The sequence below is a fragment of the Mus caroli genome, unplaced genomic scaffold, assembly GCF_978045245.1.
Source record: "Mus caroli unplaced genomic scaffold, Mus_caroli_1 scaffold_12, whole genome shotgun sequence".
NCBI lineage: Eukaryota > Metazoa > Chordata > Mammalia > Rodentia > Muridae > Mus > Mus caroli.
In genome coordinates, this window is record NW_028227267.1 from 45343557 (window position 1) to 45362645 (window position 19089).

A 19089-nucleotide genomic window follows, 5' to 3' on the forward strand; every position below is an offset into this window, starting at 1 on the left:
ATAATTTGGCCCGAATCATAACTCTAAATTCCAAGCTGGAAACCAGTTTTTGTCCAAGGATACAGAGTGTCAAATATAGAAACTCCAGTTAACTCTGACCTCCCCCTTTTGACACCAGAAAATCACTGCCAGGAGGATGGAATATTCTCCAGTTGTCACAGACCAGAAGAATGGGAAGGCTCTAAAACAAGGCCTATATGTTCTGGTTTCAAATCAACATTGAAATTTGCAGCTACCTATCAGCTAAAAAACAAAACAAAACAAAATAAAAAAAAACCACTTTCCTCAAATAAAATTGTGGTAACCAAAACACCAAGGACTGCCCATGCACAGTTTATGTCTTGACTCCATACTCCAAAGGCACCAAGCAGCCAGAACAGATGGTGTTGTATGGCAATCAGTGTGGTTTCTGACACCCTATTCAATATCACCTGTTTGTTTTCCATGTGCTGAGAAAGCTGCCCCTGAAATTTGTTCTACCTCACAGGGAAACGAACCATGGAAACAGACAGGTATACTTAAGAAACTCCTGATTCCTGGTTGACTCTGCCGCTTCCAAAATCTGTCACCTGAAGGAGATCTCCTAACTTTTCAAGCCCCCTGTTTCCTTACCTCACCATTTATCTCCACATTGCAGCGATCTAAGATTTGGAGTCAAGCCTTGAGAGTGATGGAAATCGTAGCCCTTTCTCAGGCTCCCTGCTTGGCTTATCTGCAGAGTTCACGGCCAGCACCAGCACCTGGCTTTCCTTTTCCCCATTGCTCCTACTCGGTTCCCCTCTCCATTTTTGCAATTCTCTTGCCTCCTCTGAAGGGCCAGCCTTAGACACTCAGATTCTGGGGTACTTTCCCCATCTCCTTCTGACTCTAGGTACAGGTCTCTCCCTAGGACCCTGTGCATCAGGCTGAGTTCTTAGCAGAGCTGCTTTCAGCTTTGCAGCCGCGGGATACTCACAGGGGTGGAGTCCTGCCTTCCTCAAGGGTGTGACTGAGGAGCCTAGATAGGAGGGCTGACTGTGAATAACACCCAGCCACCAGTGGAGCTCTCTCTGCTGTACAACCTCTGTGCCTTAGCTGCGCCCTGAGCAGCCTGGGGCTCCTTCACAGCCGGCCTGGCTGCAGCCTTTCTTCCAGTCAGACGGGACAAGGGCTATGAACGAGTCCTATCGCTGTCAGACATCCACCTGGGTGGAAAGGGGATCCTCGGCGACGATGGGCGCTGTGCTCTTCGGTGCAGGGCTTCTGGGCAATCTTCTGGCGCTGGTGCTGCTGGCGCGCTCAGGACTGGGGTCTTGCCGGCCACTACACCCGCCGCCCTCGGTCTTTTATGTGCTCGTGTGGGGCTTGACGGTCACCGACTTGCTGGGCAAGTGTCTGATCAGCCCGATGGTCCTGGCTGCCTACGCGCAAAACCAGAGCCTAAAGGAACTGCTGCCTGCCTCAGGCAATCAGTTATGCGAAACGTTCGCCTTCCTGATGTCCTTCTTTGGGCTAGCCTCGACCTTACAGCTGTTGGCTATGGCGGTGGAGTGCTGGCTGTCTCTGGGACACCCCTTCTTCTACCAAAGGCACGTCACCTTGAGCCGGGGAGTGCTGGTGGCACCGGTCGTGGCCGCCTTCTGCTTGGCTTTCTGTGCGCTCCCCTTTGCTGGTTTTGGGAAGTTCGTGCAGTACTGTCCAGGCACCTGGTGTTTCATCCAGATGATGCACAAGGAGCGTTCATTTTCGGTAATAGGCTTCTCTGTGCTCTACTCCAGCCTCATGGCGCTGCTGGTCCTCGCAACCGTGGTGTGCAACCTGGGTGCCATGTACAACCTCTATGACATGCACAGGCGCCAGAGGCACTATCCTCACCGCTGCTCCAGGGACCACAGCCAGTCAGGCTCAGACTACAGGCACGGGTCCCTGCATCCTTTGGAGGAGCTGGACCACTTTGTGCTGCTGGCTCTCATGACAGTGCTCTTCACCATGTGTTCCCTGCCTTTAATTGTGAGTTGCTGGGCAATAAAGTTTGAGAAACTGGGACACCTCAGGCAAGAGCCCTGTGGGAACTTGTGGGAGGTGGGTTGGAAGGGCTAAGAGTTGCATCCAGGGCCTGGGAGGTTAGAACCTGTGCTTAATGCCCCAGGAGTGTGAATTCCATACACAATCCTAAAGTACAGCTCCGAGTGTAGAAGGAGCAGAGAGAAGTCAGATAAAGATTAGACAGATGAACCGGGTGGTGTCTCCTGACCTCAGCAAATCCTTTTCCAGTTAGCAGACACCCCTGTCCTCTCTTCTCCGGTTCCATGAAGTCTCCAGTCATCTGTGTGCTCTAGACCTTAGTTGTCTATTCCCTCACCAGGGCACATACTGTGTACTATTTTATTTCGTTAGATCTGCCCTTTAATTTAGTGGTGTTGGAAACGGACTAGTCAGAGAGTTTCTCTCAGTGTTTTGGCCAGGAGAGAGAAGGGACGGTAAAAGGTTCAGTTTATCCCCAGAGGATTACAGAGGTGAGTGATAAACACAGATTTAGTTCTGAAAAACTCTTGTTTGGTGGAAGGTGCTACCGGGGGTGGAGGGTGAGGGCTGGGGGGGGGGGGTGAGGGGGTTTGGCAGCAGAGGCCAAGAGGTTTCAAGTGACCAGTTGTTTCCTCACGTGTCTTGATGGGTTTTGTTTCTGCCCTGGACGATAAGATGGCAACGAATCCTACTCACTTGGGTTCCAACATACAAGGAAAGGACTGCAGAGAGGGTTGGGGAAGAAATTGCTGCTTTAGGGATCACATTTGAACAGCTACACTAAAGCAACAGCTCCCAAATTGCACCCCGGAGGCCAACTCTGCCCTTGTTGCTGTTTGTTCTTGATACAGCCTGGAATTAAGAATAGTTGTTTTATTTACAAATGAATATTCGTAATCAGTTTAATAAAAGACACCAAAGAGTTTGAGTCCCAATTAAGCTAAGCTCTGTTCAAATTATTAAAATAATTCAATTCTTTTATTAGCTATATACATTAAAAGGTACAGTTATTGTTGTTGCATCTTTAATGTCAACAATAAAAACTGTAGAAGGAGGTAGAGACATGACTCAGAAGCTATCATTAGCTGCTTTTCCAGAGGGTAGGGTCCAATTCCCAGCACACATCACCATCTGAAACCCCAGTTCTGGGGATCAGAAACCGGCTGATGGTTCCACAAGAAAGAACTAGGCACACGTGTGGCACACAGCTATACATGCAAACAAAACATCCGTAGACAGAAGCTAAGAAATAAAAACTGTGGAGATATGTTTTATCTCTGGATCAATTAGTTTCTATAGAATACCCATAATTTGGCACCTTGGCCTAAAAACCTAAACCTTTTATTCTCTGGGCCTTTACAAAATACCTCCAGATGAGTTGGAGCATACCTATGCTGTGAGAAGAGCAAACAGTAGCTAAACCCATGAAGGTGTTCAGCAGCATTTGGCTGCTTCAATGAGAATTACTCAATAAACAGTGTAAGCAATGGAAAGAACACAGCCCTTGGATCCATCTCTAAGGGGATCTGTATTGCCTTGTGGTACTGTGAGAATTACAGGAACTAACATATTTGACAGTGATTTTGTGAAAGAATCTGCAAAGCTCTGGAGAACTGTCACCCAGACAGCATTCCTCTCAGGAGCCATCATTTCCTAGACAGAGGAACAGCACTGGCTGTTGGCCTGGATCAAGTTTCAGCACCCACTAGCTGTGGTAGTGGCTTAGTTACTGATTGACCTGACCTGTTGAGGGATAAACAGACTAGTTCTGTAGGATTAACAAAGGTTTAAAATATCACACACACACACACTAACACACACTCAGAGAGAGAGAGAGAGAGAGAGAGCTTTCTTTGCTCTGTTCATGTGTGTGTGTGTGTGTGCACGCCTATATGAGTACAGCCATGTGCATTCCGTGGTGCACATGTCGAGGCCAGAGGGCAACCTTGGTTGTTGATGCTTGCCTAACATCTTGATTGACACAGGGTCTCTTTGTTTGCTGGTGTGTGAGCCAGACTAGCTGGCTAGCAGCCTCCTACCTTGCTATATTTCTGTTGCTGGGATAAAACACCATGTCCAGAAGGAACTGGGGAGGAAAGGATTTATTTCAGCTTGCAGTTCCACAGCACAATCTATTGGAGGAAGTCAGGGCAGGGAGTCAAGGCAGGAGCCTGGAGACAGGCACTGAAGCAGAGACCACGGAGGATCACTGCTCACAGGTTGCACCTGTGGCTTGCTCAGCCTGCTTTCGTAGACAGCTCAGGTTCATTTGCCCAGGGTAGCGCCATCCACAATAGCCTGGGCCCTTCCCTAACAATCACTAGTAAGTAATGTTCCACAGATTTGCCTACAGCATTTTGTAAATGGAAGTTCTGTTTTCTCAGATAACTTTAGTTATCTCAGTGATTCTCAAACTGTGGGTCATGACCCCATTAGATAGCCTGCATATCAGATATTTACATTCTGATTCATAACAGTAGTAAAATAACAGTTATGAAGTTGCAATGAAGTAACTTTATAGTCGGGGGTCACCACAACATGAGGAACTGTATTAAAGAGTTGTAGCACTAGGAAGGCTTAGAACCACATTCTGATGTTTTGAGTTGACCAAAAATCCAACCAGAACACCATAGGATTACAGATGTGTCTCACCACTAACTGTACATGAGCTCTGCAGAGTCGAACACTGACTCTCAAGCTTTCACAGGGATTCTGCACACTGAGCCATCTTCCCAGCCCACACTGAGTGACTGTGCAGAAAATTCAAAATGCTATACAATCTAAAACATTTTGAGCATTAAAGTCATGCTTAAAGTGGGAAATTCCCACAACTGGAATCCAAAACAGTGTGCCTGTTTCAAAATGCATAGAATGACACCTTCAGGTCACAGGTGTATGAGACAGACATCTCATGAAAGTGGTGGCTGTCATATTTGGAGGATTCTGTTCTACAATGTCTCGTGGGTATGCATATATTCCACCATTCTGGGCGGAAATAACCAAAAAGTTTTCTAGTTCTAAACAGTTTGGAATAGGTGTGTGTGTGTGTGTGTACCACAGAACCCAGTGCCTAGCCTCACTAATTATCAATATTGTTACTAATAGTGGCTCCCGCTTATTATTACTGCCTAGTGACTACAGGAAATTATCATGAGGTCTGATCTCCTCAGTAGACTGCATGCTAGCCTAAGGCATCAGTCCTCAACCTTGTGTTCTAAGGACTGCCTTTTTCTTTTTCTTTTTCCTTTTCCTTTTTCCTCTTTTCCTTCTCTCTCTCTCTCTCTCTCTCTCTCTCTCTCTCTCTCTCCCTTCCTTCCTTCCTTCCTTCCTCCCTTCCTTCCTTCCTTCCTTCCTCTCTCTCTCTCTCTCTCTCTCTCTCTCTCTCTCTCTCTCTCTCTTTTGTTTTTGAAGACAAGGTCATAGACCAGGCTGGCCTTAAACTCAGAAACCCACTTGCCTCTGCCTCCCGAGTGTTGGGATTAGAGATAAGCCAGCACTGCCAGGCATCTAAGGCCCTCTTAATATTCTCAAAAGTTACTAAGGACTCATACAACTTGTATCTAAATGGATAGTATCTGAATCCATATCTATCGTATCATATAGTAAACCTGAGAAGCTTATAAAATGTAGTTGAAGGGTGTTGGGAAAATGGCTGTGTTGGCGAAGTGCTTGCCGTGCAAATGTAAGAGCCAGAGTTTGAACCCCCACACCCTTGTAACACACCATCAAGTTGGCAACAGAAACATTTTTCTCAATGACTGCTGAACCCACCTGAGGGCACTCTTTCAAATGAATGCTCTTTTTACATTCAGGATATTTTAAATTTTAATTATGTGCATATGTATGAGTGCTTGCCTGCATATACCTGTACGTGTGCATACATACATACACACACACACACACACACACACACGATTCAAAGATGCACATGATAGAAGGAGAGAACAACCTCCCATGAGTTAACTTCTGACTTCCATATGTGTACTATGATGCCCCTAGCCCTAAATATATAAAATAAATAAATATATTTTTTAATTTGAAAGTATAAAGTGTTCTTTTTTTTTAACTATACAAGACCCAATCCTTTATCAAGCTTTCTTGCATGGTTGGAATTTTGGTTGGAATTACATTTCATCACACTCCTCTCTAAGGAGGAAACTAACAAATATATACTACATCTGTGAAATTTTGGTTTTAAAATCAATATAAGGTTGTGGTCTGAGCCATATCCTTTCAGTAGATGTTGGACTTCATCCTACCTACCTCACCCAGCACACTCTGTAGCTGAGTGAGATAAAGATGAGAGAAACATCCTATGCATCTTCACAGGCTATAAGGGAAAAGAATGGTGAAGGCTAAAGGAGAACTTGGCAGATTAAAGGGCCACCTTCTGGTTGAGAAAGTAACACACAAGTTAATTATCAAGTGTTTATAACATACCAGAACCTGTTCTTAAAGCTTTCTTCACACCACCTCATTCTGACTTCCTGAGAATCCTGGAAACCAGGCACAGTGTCCTTCCCGTAAAACTAGGAAAACCACATCTTCCCTGAAAGCCATGTGTCTGAAGAGAGGACTCTAACCTGGATGCTTAGACCTTTAGCCACCATCTCAGTGAGGCTCCTAGAAGGGATAATATTTGAAGTTGATCTGAAGGACAGTGCTGTTTGTCTGTTTAACCCATTTCCAGGTTTGTAAAAGGAAGACGATGACTGTCTTTACACACAAGCCTTTTGTAAGAACATGAAACCCTTAAAAGACATAGAACCATGCCAAGGAAGTGGAGGGTCTAAGTAGTCACTAGTCAATATTATTGCTCAATAGTAATATTATGAAGCAGGAATAAAGAGAGACAGTGTCCATATATCAGTATCAGGTGAGTGTGATGTAAAACACTTACGCTCTGAAATGATGCAGAGAGGGAGTCAGAGGCTAAGAAGATTGGTTCTGGGAACGTGCATCTTTTCTGAGACATGTTCCTGGGTGGCCTTCAGTGCTCTTAACCACAACTATCCCACTAATTTTGGATTTCTGAAGTTTGGGTTCCATTGGGTTGATTTGTTTCATTGTGGATTTAGGATCTAGTAGGCAGGGGAAGTCTAATGCCATAAGAAAAAGTATCCAGCCTCAGATGGTGGTCTGGAGTTGTGCCAATCTAGGTAGCAGTGTGACCTGAAGGTGAGCAGGGAGAGTCATGATTTGAGGCACTTCACAGAGCTCTGAGGAAACTGCAGGGACCCAGGTGACATCAAGGCATAGAAGGAGGCTGGACACAGGTAAGCAGGCATCTATATTTGGGTACCTCCTACTCCCATTTTACATAGAATCTACCTTAAGAAAAAGACCAATTTACATGAGATGGCCAGGACTTTCATCTGGTTACCTCATAAATGTTAATGATCATATTTCCTGTCTTTTTACTTCTATTCAAACCCCCATTCCACTGGTGTGTCCATATGTCTGCTAGTTACTTCTAAGTAAACTGATAATAGTGGACAGAAGGTAGTAGGACTGAATAAAGAAAAGTGTGCACGTAAAGACACTAGCTAAAGAATTTGTATGGTTTCGAGGCCCCAGCGTAGGGGAATGCTAGGTGATGAGATAGGAGTGGGTGGGTGGGTGAGGGAACACCGACATAGAAGAAGGGGGTTGGGGGGATGGGATAGGGGGGTTGCGGAGCGGAAACCGGGAAGGGGGAATAACATTTGAAATATAAATAAATAAAATAACCAATACAAAAAATTTTTAAATTAAAAAAGGATTTTGTGTGGGGAAGCCTGGGGTCTTCGTAGTCTCGCAACGTCCTGGAACCTGAGACTGCAGAGCAGCCGTGAGGGAGTCAGTCAGATGGGTCCCCCCGATGTCTCTCAGGCTCCTCCTCAGGCTCCTCATCCACATCCATCAGCCATAGCGTGAGAATTCCAGGCTAAGACAAACAACATGATGGAATGCCTTCCATCTGTCAGCCTTCTTTATCTTTATCTGTGTGACGATTTTTCCTCCCCAACAGTATCGTGCGTACTATGGAGCCTTTAAACTTGAGAACAGAGCTGAAGGAGACTCAGAAGACCTCCAAGCCTTGCGTTTCCTGTCTGTGATTTCCATAGTGGACCCCTGGATCTTCATCATCTTCAGGACTTCAGTATTCCGGATGTTATTTCACAAGGTTTTCACAAGACCTCTGATCTACAGAAACTGGAGCAGCCATTCCCGGCGAAGGAACGTGGAATCCACTTTGTGAGGGCTTTGCACGTTCTGGTAAGCTGAAAATACAGCACACATTCAAAGAGCCATGCTTGGAAAAGCCTTACAATTTAAATCCTTAAAAAATATCTCCCATGAGGAGATGGAGAGTCGGATCAGCACGGAAGATCATTTACTTCTCTTCCAGAGGACCCGAGTTTGATTCCCAGAACCCACAACAGGTGCCTCACACCACTGTAACTCCAGCTCCAGGGAATCTGACACCAGTGGCCTACATGATCACCTACACTCATGTGCATATAACCACATGTGAGCACACACACACACACACACACACACACACACAGTGAGTGAGAGAGAGAGTTAAAAGTAATAAAAGTTAATTTAAAATATCTCCCATAATTAAGACATCTCAAAGGTAACCAATTTATATGTTGTCACTCTGCATCCATAAACCCTTTTGGTCCATTTTTTTTTTAAAGCGCTATTAACACCAATTAAACTTTGTATGCTATAAACAATGTTAACAGTGCTATAGCAATGATTTTAATTGTCTCAACATTTGTACCTGATGGTTCTAAATGTTTAGGGCAGTCTTGAGACCTATGGGTTTTTAATTGAAATATGATAGAAACAACACCATCTCACTGTATGCTTGTAATTTTGTGGTGGGTATTCTTGAACAAACCTAGCAACATCTCACACATTGTTACAGTAAAGCCTAACTTATTTTGTATCATTGTTGCCCCTTTTTGTTGATGGTTTGGTTTGTTTGTTTGTTTTTGTCAAATGACCTAAAAATAATCTGAATTGCAGATAATATTTAAGAGAAATGAGTTGGGAAACCAGATGAGGTCAGGCATTTGGAGAGACCATTTCAGGGGCTACAGGAGAAGACCTGCAACTCCCATGTAGTTAAATGAAACAAGATGTAACTAGGGTCAACAACTCAAAGTGGAAAAAGGACACTGGTCTTTTGATGTCTGGTCTGGAAGCAGGGATGGCAAGGGAAGTCAGTAATTTGCATGATCAGTCTAAGATTTTCAATTCAGGAAACCTTCATTTTCACACTGATGGAGTCTTTAAAGAGCAGGATTTATGTTTCTTGGGAAAACCCTGGTGTCTGACTTACCGAAGAGCTGTATTATTTACCAATTTCAGCTGTGTCAACTCACAGGGCATTGAGCACAGTAAGAAGCCCACTCAGGGCTTAGCTTCTGTGGAGGGTAATGGCAGTGGCGTTCACACCTGCCTCTTACAGCTTCCTTCTGCTGTTAGTAGAGGGAATGAGATGTTACATGGGGCTGCAGTGAGCTGGGCTAGCCTAGCCAGAGTAAAACAGCCCTGAAAGACACTGGGAGCACTTTAATTACTCACTTTTGAGGTCACACAAGCCAGCAACACTATAACCTAAAGAGAAAATGTGTGGCGTGGGAGATGGGGAGTGGCCCTACATTGGGAGAGAGCTGGAGCTCACAGCAAGAGCTTTAGACAGTTATAAAGCAGTAGAGGGGGATAGGAGAGAGTTTCCGAGTCCCCGAGCATCCTGACACTCAGACGCTGGAATGGACTCAAGGTCTGCAGCAGGCAGTTCCTCTCAAAGACAAGAGGAGGTCTCTTCTTTCTTGGTCAGCAGAAAACCAATTTTCTCAACTCTCGTTTTCCTGAGACCTCAGAGATGGTATTAACTTAGCTTATTATGTATGTATGTATGTATGTATGTATGTACATAGAGCAAAACTGTGAAAAAGCCAAATTAGGAATAAAGAAAGTATAAATTGAGAGTATGACACAAAGAAAAATGTTTTGGTTTTGGTTTAATTTGTGTTTCTATATTTAATGTGAATGATGATTTTCTTTTCTTTTGGTCTGAGGAGAGGCATTTTTGTGTGTGTGTCCTATTTTTAGAAGGTATGCTATGGTAATTGTCTAGAGAATTTGATAAAGTGCCAGATGAATCAATAAATGTGATTTTTATAAGATTTTTTGGAGAAAGTTGCTCTTTGATATAAAAGGTTATTTTTTTTCTGTGAGCAAATAATTGCCAGCAATATTTCAATCCCTAGCCATGCAAGTGTGGATTTTCTGAAATAGGGCTTATTTTACCTTACAGTTTCCTAGGCTTATCCAAGAGCTTTGTTTTCTTTTTTTTTGGGGGGGGGGGGTTGCAGGGGAAGGTTGTTTTTGTTTTGTTGTTGTTGTTCCATGAAACGCTGATAAACTGCTCTGATGGTAGCCATGTCCAGTTACAGGAATCCACTGAGCAGGGATCCTCACTGATTGATCATTAGCGGATTAAATCACCACGGACACACAGCAATTGGCTAGGTGCGAGTTGCTCATTGTCCACTGGAGGGAGACAGGACTGAGCAGTTGTAATGCAAATGGAGATTCTCAGGAGTTCTGTGCTCCTGCAGTGCTAAGATGTCCCCAGCAGAGCTACGTGCAGTGCAAGCCTGTCTGAAGAACTTCTCAGGGAGCAGGTGTTTTCTTAACACACTGAAAGTGGGTACACAGGTCAACTGAAAGCTGAAAGGACATTCAAAGACAGTCCACAGAAAAAGAAACACATATCACTAAGAGATGCAGGAAACCATGCAACCTAATCAAAGAAATGCAAAGGGTGAATTAAATGATGCAGGGCCAAGCAAAACCCTGTGGCTTACAAAACTTAGAGAGGTTACTGAGATGCAAATACTCACGATGTTTTGGGAAGTTTGTCAGTTTCTACACCCTTTCCTAATAGCAGCCTTACTATGTATACACTAAGAGCCTAAAAAATTCTAGGGTGGCAGCATTTCCAATCTGAAATTTCATTCCAGAAGAACTAGAGATATTGTCAGAATTAAAAAATTGTAGCCTTACTATAAGTAGCTGAAAGAAAGAAAGAAAGAAAGAGGAAAAGAAAAGAAACTACTAGAATAAGAACAAAACAAAAAAATTCAAAAATACCTTTATAGAAAAACTACTTTTATGTGTGACTAATAAGTATGTGCACAAAGAAAATATCTTGCAAAAATAAATCAAAAGAAGCATGAATCACAGCTGCTCTTGTCCACAGGCATAAGATTTGAGATACTTATTTCTTTTACGTGAAAGTATATTTGAAAAGGTGTCTAGAACTAAACTGAGAAAGTAAGAGGAAAAGGCACCCAGGGTGAGCTTTGGGTCTGAAAGATCAGAATGTACAGAGGCAGGCAGGCAGGCAGGCAGGCGAGAGGGAGGGCAGCAGGCTTAGCAGCTTCATCTGTCCCAAGTATGGGATTCAGGACCAAAACCTCACAGAGAAGGGGCTGAAAGGGTGGCAGTTTTCACACCTTGAAGCAGAGGGTGGGTCAGCAATAGGAGCCAGAGTTCTGTGAGGCCCGGCCTGCTGGTAACTGGAGGCTTTGAAATGGGGGCAGTCTGGTGGGTGGAGCTGGGGACTCACCCTGGAATGTGGACTGTGAACGGGGCAGGCAGGGGCACCGGAAAGTATGAGAACAATGTGCCATGCCTGATACAGTGCTACAGTCTTTGTGCTGGACAAGCTAAGGATGTAGTGAATCTATAAAGAGCCCGGCCCTGGATGTTCTTGCTATGGAACCCACCAAATCAGAGAAAGGAATATTTTATAGTTTATGTAGTTGAAAGGGGTCACAGAGGCTCTGTATGTGCAGTCCCAGAGAAGGCTAGTCATAAGACTCCACTCAAAGGTAAAAACGAATCAAAGTCTGTCCTTTAAAGGTGAACAAAAACTAATGTTAGGCAAAGCACAATTCAAACCATTAAGTTTTAATGGTTGAAACTCACTATGTGGCTATAGGATAGACCCAGGATTAAATACATCACAGCATGGTGTTTTTTGAACATGCAATGTGGCCATCAGAATACAAAGGAAAAGCAATCATGGGAATCATGGGAAACCAAAGTGTTAATACCATCACACATATTAGGAAGATGCAGGCAAGCTGAACTGGATTCAAATAGTAGGGAAATAGAGAATAAGTGCTCAGTGGCTTAAGAGGCAGAACTCATGGGATCCTACTGTGACTCATGGGATCCACTCTGTGACTCATGGGATTCTACTGTGACTCTTGGGATCCCACCATGTGACTCCTGGGATCCACCAGGTGACAGGGGTCTGTGTCCTTTCAGTTCCATTGCAGTTGTCCACTTTCTGACTCTTGAGTATCTGTGTTTCCATAAACTGCTAGGAAAGGAGAAGCACTGTGAAGAGTGTTTGTCTCTTCCCCCTACATTCCCAGTGTTCCTGGACAATAGGCTATGGCTCCTGGTTGAGATTCCTGTGGATTTTAAGGAGGTTAACTAAAAGCTAATTGTCTTTGTTACTTCTCTGTTGCTGTGATTAAATATGCTTACAAAAGCAGCATTTAAGGGAGAGAAGCTTACTTCGTTTTATAGTTGCAAGATACTCCATCACAGGGCCAGGCGGTGGTGGTGCATGCCTTTAATCCCAGCCTGGCCAGTTCAAGGCCAGCCTGGTCTACAGAGTGAGTTCCAGGACAGCCAGGGCTAATACAGAGAAACCCTGCCTCGAAAAACAAAACAAAACAAAACAAAACAAAACAAAACAAAACAAAACAAAACAAAACAAAACAAATATACTCCATCACGGAAAGTCAAGACAGCAGGAGCTTGAGAGCTGTTGTACTGACTGCAGGCAGGGAGCAGAGGAAGATGCTGTACTCAGGTCACTTCCTCCCTCTCATCTAGTCCACCATCCCAGTCACCAGTAGTGGGTGGGTCTTCCTATATAGTCAAACCAAAATAGTCCCTCACAGGCATGTCCAGAAGCTAACCTAATCTAGTAATACCTTATATAAGAGAGCTAATAACCTTATAATCTTCCATGTGTGTGTCTAGAGGTGTGTCTTCAGGGCAATTCCAGGTGCTGTCAAGTTGATGATCAATAAATACTAACCACCATGTAAACTATGAAGGCAAGTTATTCATTTAGTCTCAAGCCTACTTGCCATATATTCCTAGACCTTTAGGAAAGTAGAAATTCCATAAACACCAAAGCCTGAAGAACTCCCACACTTACCAGCCAGGCACGCTAGACCAACACTTCTGAAAGTGAGGCCTGGACAAGCATCAGTAGCTTCATTACCTGGAAATTATCAGACATGCACCTTTTAGCTCTGATGAGTCTGATCTCTGGATGAGACCAATCACCTTCTCTCACTTGACTGCCTGGAATGGACGGCTTTCTCTTCCCAGAATGGCCTCCAGGTGGAGCAAAGCTAAGTTAGCAGCTAACTGAGGTTGGGCGCTGGGAGCTTCCTCTTTCCTGACTTTCACAATTGCCTAACTTAGTTAAAGCAATCAGCAGGTCCCATCTGTAGTTGACAAGGGCAATATTCTAGTCTTTGAGGAAACCAAGGGTTCAGAAATCAGTCTAGTCTTGAAAATCATCACAATGAAGGTTTCTAGTACTTCCATGTCCTGGAAAAGAATCTGGAAAATGAAAAGACTTGATTTCTGTTGTTATTTGTATTACCATAATTACCATAATAACTAAGAAGGATGGTCAAGCATCATCAAGAAAACCAAGAAGTATCATTTCAGCCAAGCTCATAAAGTGTTGTGATGGTTTCATACTTAGGATGTATCAGGAACCTAACTGGAAAGAGGAGAGAAAGTTAAAAGTTGCACAATCCAGTACACCTGTTACCAAGTGCTGCCATTTTAAGCTATCTTGGTTACTTTCCTATTGCTGTAATAAGACTGGTGACCAAGGCAACATATAGTACAACATATTGAATTGGGGACTTAGAGTTTCAGAGTTTTAGAACAAGAATATGGGGCATGAACACCTAAGAGCTCCCATGTTGATGAAGAAGATAAAATGCTAACTGTGAATGGTGGGGGCCCCTTTGAAACTTCAAAAACCACTCCCAGTAACACGCCCCCATCTTCAGAGTCCAGACCTTGAAACACTGGAGGTCTTGGAGTCCTCTGGAGCTGGAAAGAATGTGATGGTCAAGGATTGCACAACCTGAGAAGTTCCACAGTCTCAGGATTCCCTCTGATGAACTGCTGCTACCCGATGCTTCTGAAGAATCTGACCCCCCCCACCCCCCAAGGGAACTAAATTGAAAGTTACCTGGTTTCTCACTGCTGGAGCTAAGTCTGGTTAAAGCACCTCCTGTTTAGAGTGCAAGTGAGACGCAGTGGTGAAGACTTATGTCTGGGATCCTGATGGTCTCTTCAGGTGTATTAATGCATGGTGGCCACCCCTGGTTGTCTTTACTATGTATCTCTCTGTGCAGTTCTGTTAGTTCTATTGATTAGACAAAAAGATCGAAAAAGGAAGGGGAACCACAGCTACTGCTGCCCCTGGGATGACTAGCAACTTCCCACAGACTCATGGGTCATGCTGTGCCATCCTCTCTTCTGGCAGCAGCTGTGCTGCAAGCTGTTGCTACTGTTTTTTATGGTGATGCTAGCAGTAAGAGTGGCATTGTGGGTGATGTCCATAGGCCCAGAGGGAGTTTTGTGGAGGAGGATGGATATGATGAATGTCCCAGGCACTGTGACCCTGGAAAAGGCTAGTGGCCTTCCTATCTAAAAGACTTGATCCTGTTTGGCCTGCTTGTTTGTGAGCAGTTGCTGCTACAACCATTCTAATAAATAGATTGACTGTGTGCCAGGAACTGTTACTAAGTTACATCTTAGACATTGTAATGGACCTCCTGGGGGAAACTGCAGTAAGTGGATATGTAACACTCAAATAACCCATTATGAGGCACATCTTCTGGGCCAGCCCCATATCTGACTTAATAAAATGTCAGCCATCAGCCCAGCCAGTCCGCTACCAGATGATAACCCCAAAAGAGCCACTCCAAGACAGCAACCAAGTTAGGGTCATGAGACTCCACTGACCAGATGACAGACATAGCATTGGATGTGGATGGGCCCTATACTAACCTTCATGAGGGGAAATGTACTCCAGGCACTGCCCTGGCTCTGGCCCCTCCAGCTCCTACCTACAGGAGCTCAAAGCTCAGCTTCTGCAGGCAGGTTCTGGCAATGCAGAAACACTCACAGTTGTGGTGGAAAGTGGACTTGATTAGCTTCATCTCCCTTCTCAAGCAGGGCCCCAGCCCTAGCTGCTGCTACCCCTGCAGATGTGGCTGCTGCATCCTCCTCTGCTGTGGGGCTGGCTGGAGTCTCTGGTCTCCACTCAGAGCTCCACTGCAGCTGCACTTTGCACTTCTAAAAGTGATTGATACAGTCCGACCGTCAGACGTGAAGAGGTATTATATGGAGTACTTGTGTTCAACATGGAATCAGGTACTCTGGGCTGCAGTGGTCACCTACCCAGGATGGTATAGGCCCAGTCCATCAGCCAATGGCCTTCAGCACAAAGAGCTGACCTTCTGGCTTTATTCCATGCAATTTGTTGGGAGAAGGGCAAAGACAGGCACACCATGAACAGTTGGTATGCATTTGCCAATGCCAGTGTCCATGGGCCCTCTTTAGAGAGAGGGGACTCCTCACCTTGACAGAAAGGACACAGGAAGAAGCCAAGTGGACAAAAAGAAACAAGAGACAAATGGATGGTGTTCTTGTTGAACAAGAGATCCGTGCTCTCTGCTTTTATCAGAAGATTAAAACAAAACAAACAAAAACCTAAAAAAACAAAAACCAAACCTCTATATTTGGGTTGCCTCTATCCCTGGAGTTTGACAACAGCCCCACCTTCATGACCAAAGTTTCCCCTAAGTCTGGCAAAGGCCCTAAATGTTCATTGAAAATGACATTGTGCCCAGAGGCTGCAAAGTTCAGGAAGGGTAAAAATAAATATGTCCATGAGACCAGTGAAAATTGGGCCAACCTCCCACCTTTTGCCCTCCTAAAGGCCAGATGCATCCATACTGAGATGTTCACTAGACAAAAGTTACTAGCCATTCCTCCCTCACATTCTTACATAGCCTGCAACAGACCCAGAGGACTGTTCACAAGGCTGAGCCCTTGCTCATGTCTGAGCTTGACCAGGAGTTCCAGCCAGGAAACCATACATGGATAGAGAGGATCCTGACCCAGAGCTTGGAACCAACCGTGAAAACCCATAGACCGTGGTCCTCAGCACCCGGAGTCACCACACCCATCTAAAGGGGGCTACAGAAGCTAGCTCATCACGGGAATCTCCAACCCACTAAAGGTAAGACACACAAAGGTCCTATAGTGATAGTTTTCTTATTTTGTCTTGTTTTGTGGGAAAGGCATTAAACCCTGATAATCCAAAAGACCAGAAGTAGGGAGCTCATAGACAATCCAAGCTCCACTCCCAACCCTATCAGCTAGGAATGGACCCAATCTACGCTCACCTTGGGGAGTCTCCAGGGGAAGGGTACCTGTTTAATGTCACCAAGATACCTGCTAGTAGTTCCCCTACACAGCTTCTTTCAGCCATCCACAGCAGGTTAATTCCAGGAATGACAGTCAAATGCTTTTCCAGACCCCAGAGACTACACAGCCTGCTTGCACTAACAACTTAACCAAGGGCTAAGGAGCTCAGTCTGGACCATTAGCAGCCAGTGTTCCCAAGAGTTGGAGGACTGAGTGGGACCCACAGCACTTATGGCTGCAGACTCACTCTGCGGCCAGTATGGCTCTGCTTCCTGCCATGTACACAGTACATGTACAATGCAGTGTACACAGGCATGTGACTTCAGGATCATAGGATTATGTGTACACCTAGTTTTATAGGCATAAAAATGTCTTCCAACTTACACCACATCCCAAGATTGTGGGTGCTTCCCGCTTCCCATCACTCTGCATCCTTAGTAACACATCTATTGTTGGACTTTTCTGTTTATCTATTCTGGACTTGTTATGTTATCTCACTGGGGAAAAAAATTTTTACACAAACTCTAAGGCGGCTGACACCAAACTCACAGACATCCTCTTGCTTCATCCTCCCAAGTGCCAGGATTACGCACATGTGCCACCGTGTCTAGAACATCACTCCTTGAGATTCTGATGTGTTTTCCTTGTTACAGATGGTGTTGCACACACAGTGTATTTATAGACTGCTGTTTGGAAATTCTCTTGTTTATGAAGCTTCCTCTGGAGTCTTTCCCTATTTTTAACATGCCTGCCTTTTCATACTGATATGTAGATGCCCTACCACAGGAGTTCTCTTCCCCAGTACTAAAACACATCAGAGAGAGAGAGAGTGAGAGAGAGAGAGAGAGAGAGAGAGAGAGAGAGAGAGAGAGAGAGAGAGAAGGCCAGCCATGAGCACATGGGGAGAGAGGGGGGAAGAGAATGGGGAAGGGGGTGGGAGCAAGAAGACAAAGAACCAAGAGAACAAGGGAGAGGGAGGAGGGGGCAAGCAGCCCTTTTTATAGTGGGTCAGGCTTACTTGGTTGTTGTCAGGTAACTGTGGGGTGGAGTTTAGAGAGAATGGTAACAATTTCCACATCTAGATTCTAGGATAAAGAGTCCCACTTGTGAATCCCCTGCCTGTGAGTCCAGAGAGTTCCAGGTGTTGGTATTCTGTTTGGACTCCACCCCCACAGTTACCTGGCAACAGACAGGTAGGCCTGGCCCACTATAAAAGGGGCTGCTTGGCCCCTCCTCTCTCTTATGTTCTTGCCTCTTTCTTGACTCTTGCCCCCTTGCTCCCCCTCTCTCCCCATCCCCTTCCCCCCTGTCTCCACATGGCCATGGCCAGCCTCCACTTCTTCTTTCTCTCCTTCTCTCTGGCTTTCTCTGCCTCTGCTACTCTCTTGACTCCCCTCCCCATGCCCTTAATAAACTCTATTCTCTGGAATAGGTTAGGCAGATGTACTTATCTGGATGGAGCCTATTTGGTCCATGAGAGGTGGATCTTAGTAGGTATCCTGTAGCTTATAAATTTATAAAAGAGATAAAAACACAAGTTAGTAACATGAGCAGTCTTTAAGATGAGCCTTTTGTGGAGCAGAAGGAATAAGATTATAAAGTTGGATCATATAGTGGAGCGGTTTATTAGAGTTAGGCAAAATTATAGGAACTCAGATATCCGGACAGTGGCATAGCAAGAAGAGGAAATATGAGGCATTTAATTAATGGAAGCAGAGTTTAGTTAAGGAGATAACAGATTGCATCTAATCTGTTATCTCCTTACCTAAAGTACAGCTACAAGTTTTTTCTAGCTGCTGTCTTAGCTGTCAATGTAGTTAGAAGTCTGGGGAATAAACAATAATTTAGCAGTTATACTATTTAAAAACTGTCAGAGTCCACTAGCCAACAGTTCTCTGTGGTCTCCATGGTTTCTATGACAAGTTGGGCTGTCAGTCTGGCTTCCAAGTGCAGAAGATGCAGGGCTTTTTCTCTGTGGAATGGATACGTGTAACATGAGAAATGTCTTACCTTGTTTTAGACAATATAAGTCATTTGACTCAGAGTATCCAGTTTTGTCCACTGCATTTTTAGTGATTATATCACAATCCAGGCAGCATCCTGTAGCAGTGTCCACATCTTCTGAGACTTTGTGGGGTAAACTGTTAGAGCCTTTTGGGAATTCTGTCTGTCATAAACTTAATAGTTAACAAATTTCTGACAGGATTGGACGCTATAGATTGGTAATAACTGAATAAAATTTAATGACAGTAGTAAAAATCATATTGAGACAGGATAGTAATAAAAACCTTAGGTAACTTTGACAGGTTGTGTAGGTAGAGAAAAGTGTGTTTTGAATTAGCAAAGAAACATTCAGCTAAGGCTAGAATAAGAAAGCTGGCAGCAGTGGCATAAGATCATGGTGACAGAAAATGAGTTTGTCCAGGCAGATTTAAGCCTGTGACCCAAACTGAGCAACCAGCACGTGAGAACAGGCTAGGGGTGTGGGAGCATGGATAGGTAAGCACTTGGGCCCTTTTTCCA

General features: G+C 44.6%; 1 protein-coding gene and 1 long non-coding RNA gene across 2 annotated transcripts; one reads left to right on the forward strand and one right to left on the reverse strand.

Annotated features, from left to right (window-relative positions):
• The first annotated feature begins 1152 nt into the window (after window positions 1-1152).
• Ptgdr (prostaglandin D2 receptor) lies at window positions 1153-8356 on the forward strand. The gene is made up of 2 exons (XM_021155126.2): window positions 1153-1989; window positions 8015-8356. The coding sequence occupies exons 1-2, from the start codon at window positions 1153-1155 to the stop codon at window positions 8243-8245; spliced, it is 1068 nt and encodes a 355-aa protein (XP_021010785.1). The 3' UTR covers window positions 8246-8356.
• LOC110288887 (uncharacterized) lies at window positions 8206-17686 on the reverse strand. Its single transcript, XR_002377308.1, has 4 exons — window positions 17585-17686; window positions 14318-14494; window positions 13721-13834; window positions 8206-8267 (listed from the first exon to the last, which is right to left on the reverse strand). It is a non-coding gene; the product is annotated as an uncharacterized LOC110288887 (long non-coding RNA).
• Window positions 17687-19089: the final 1403 nt, after the last annotated feature.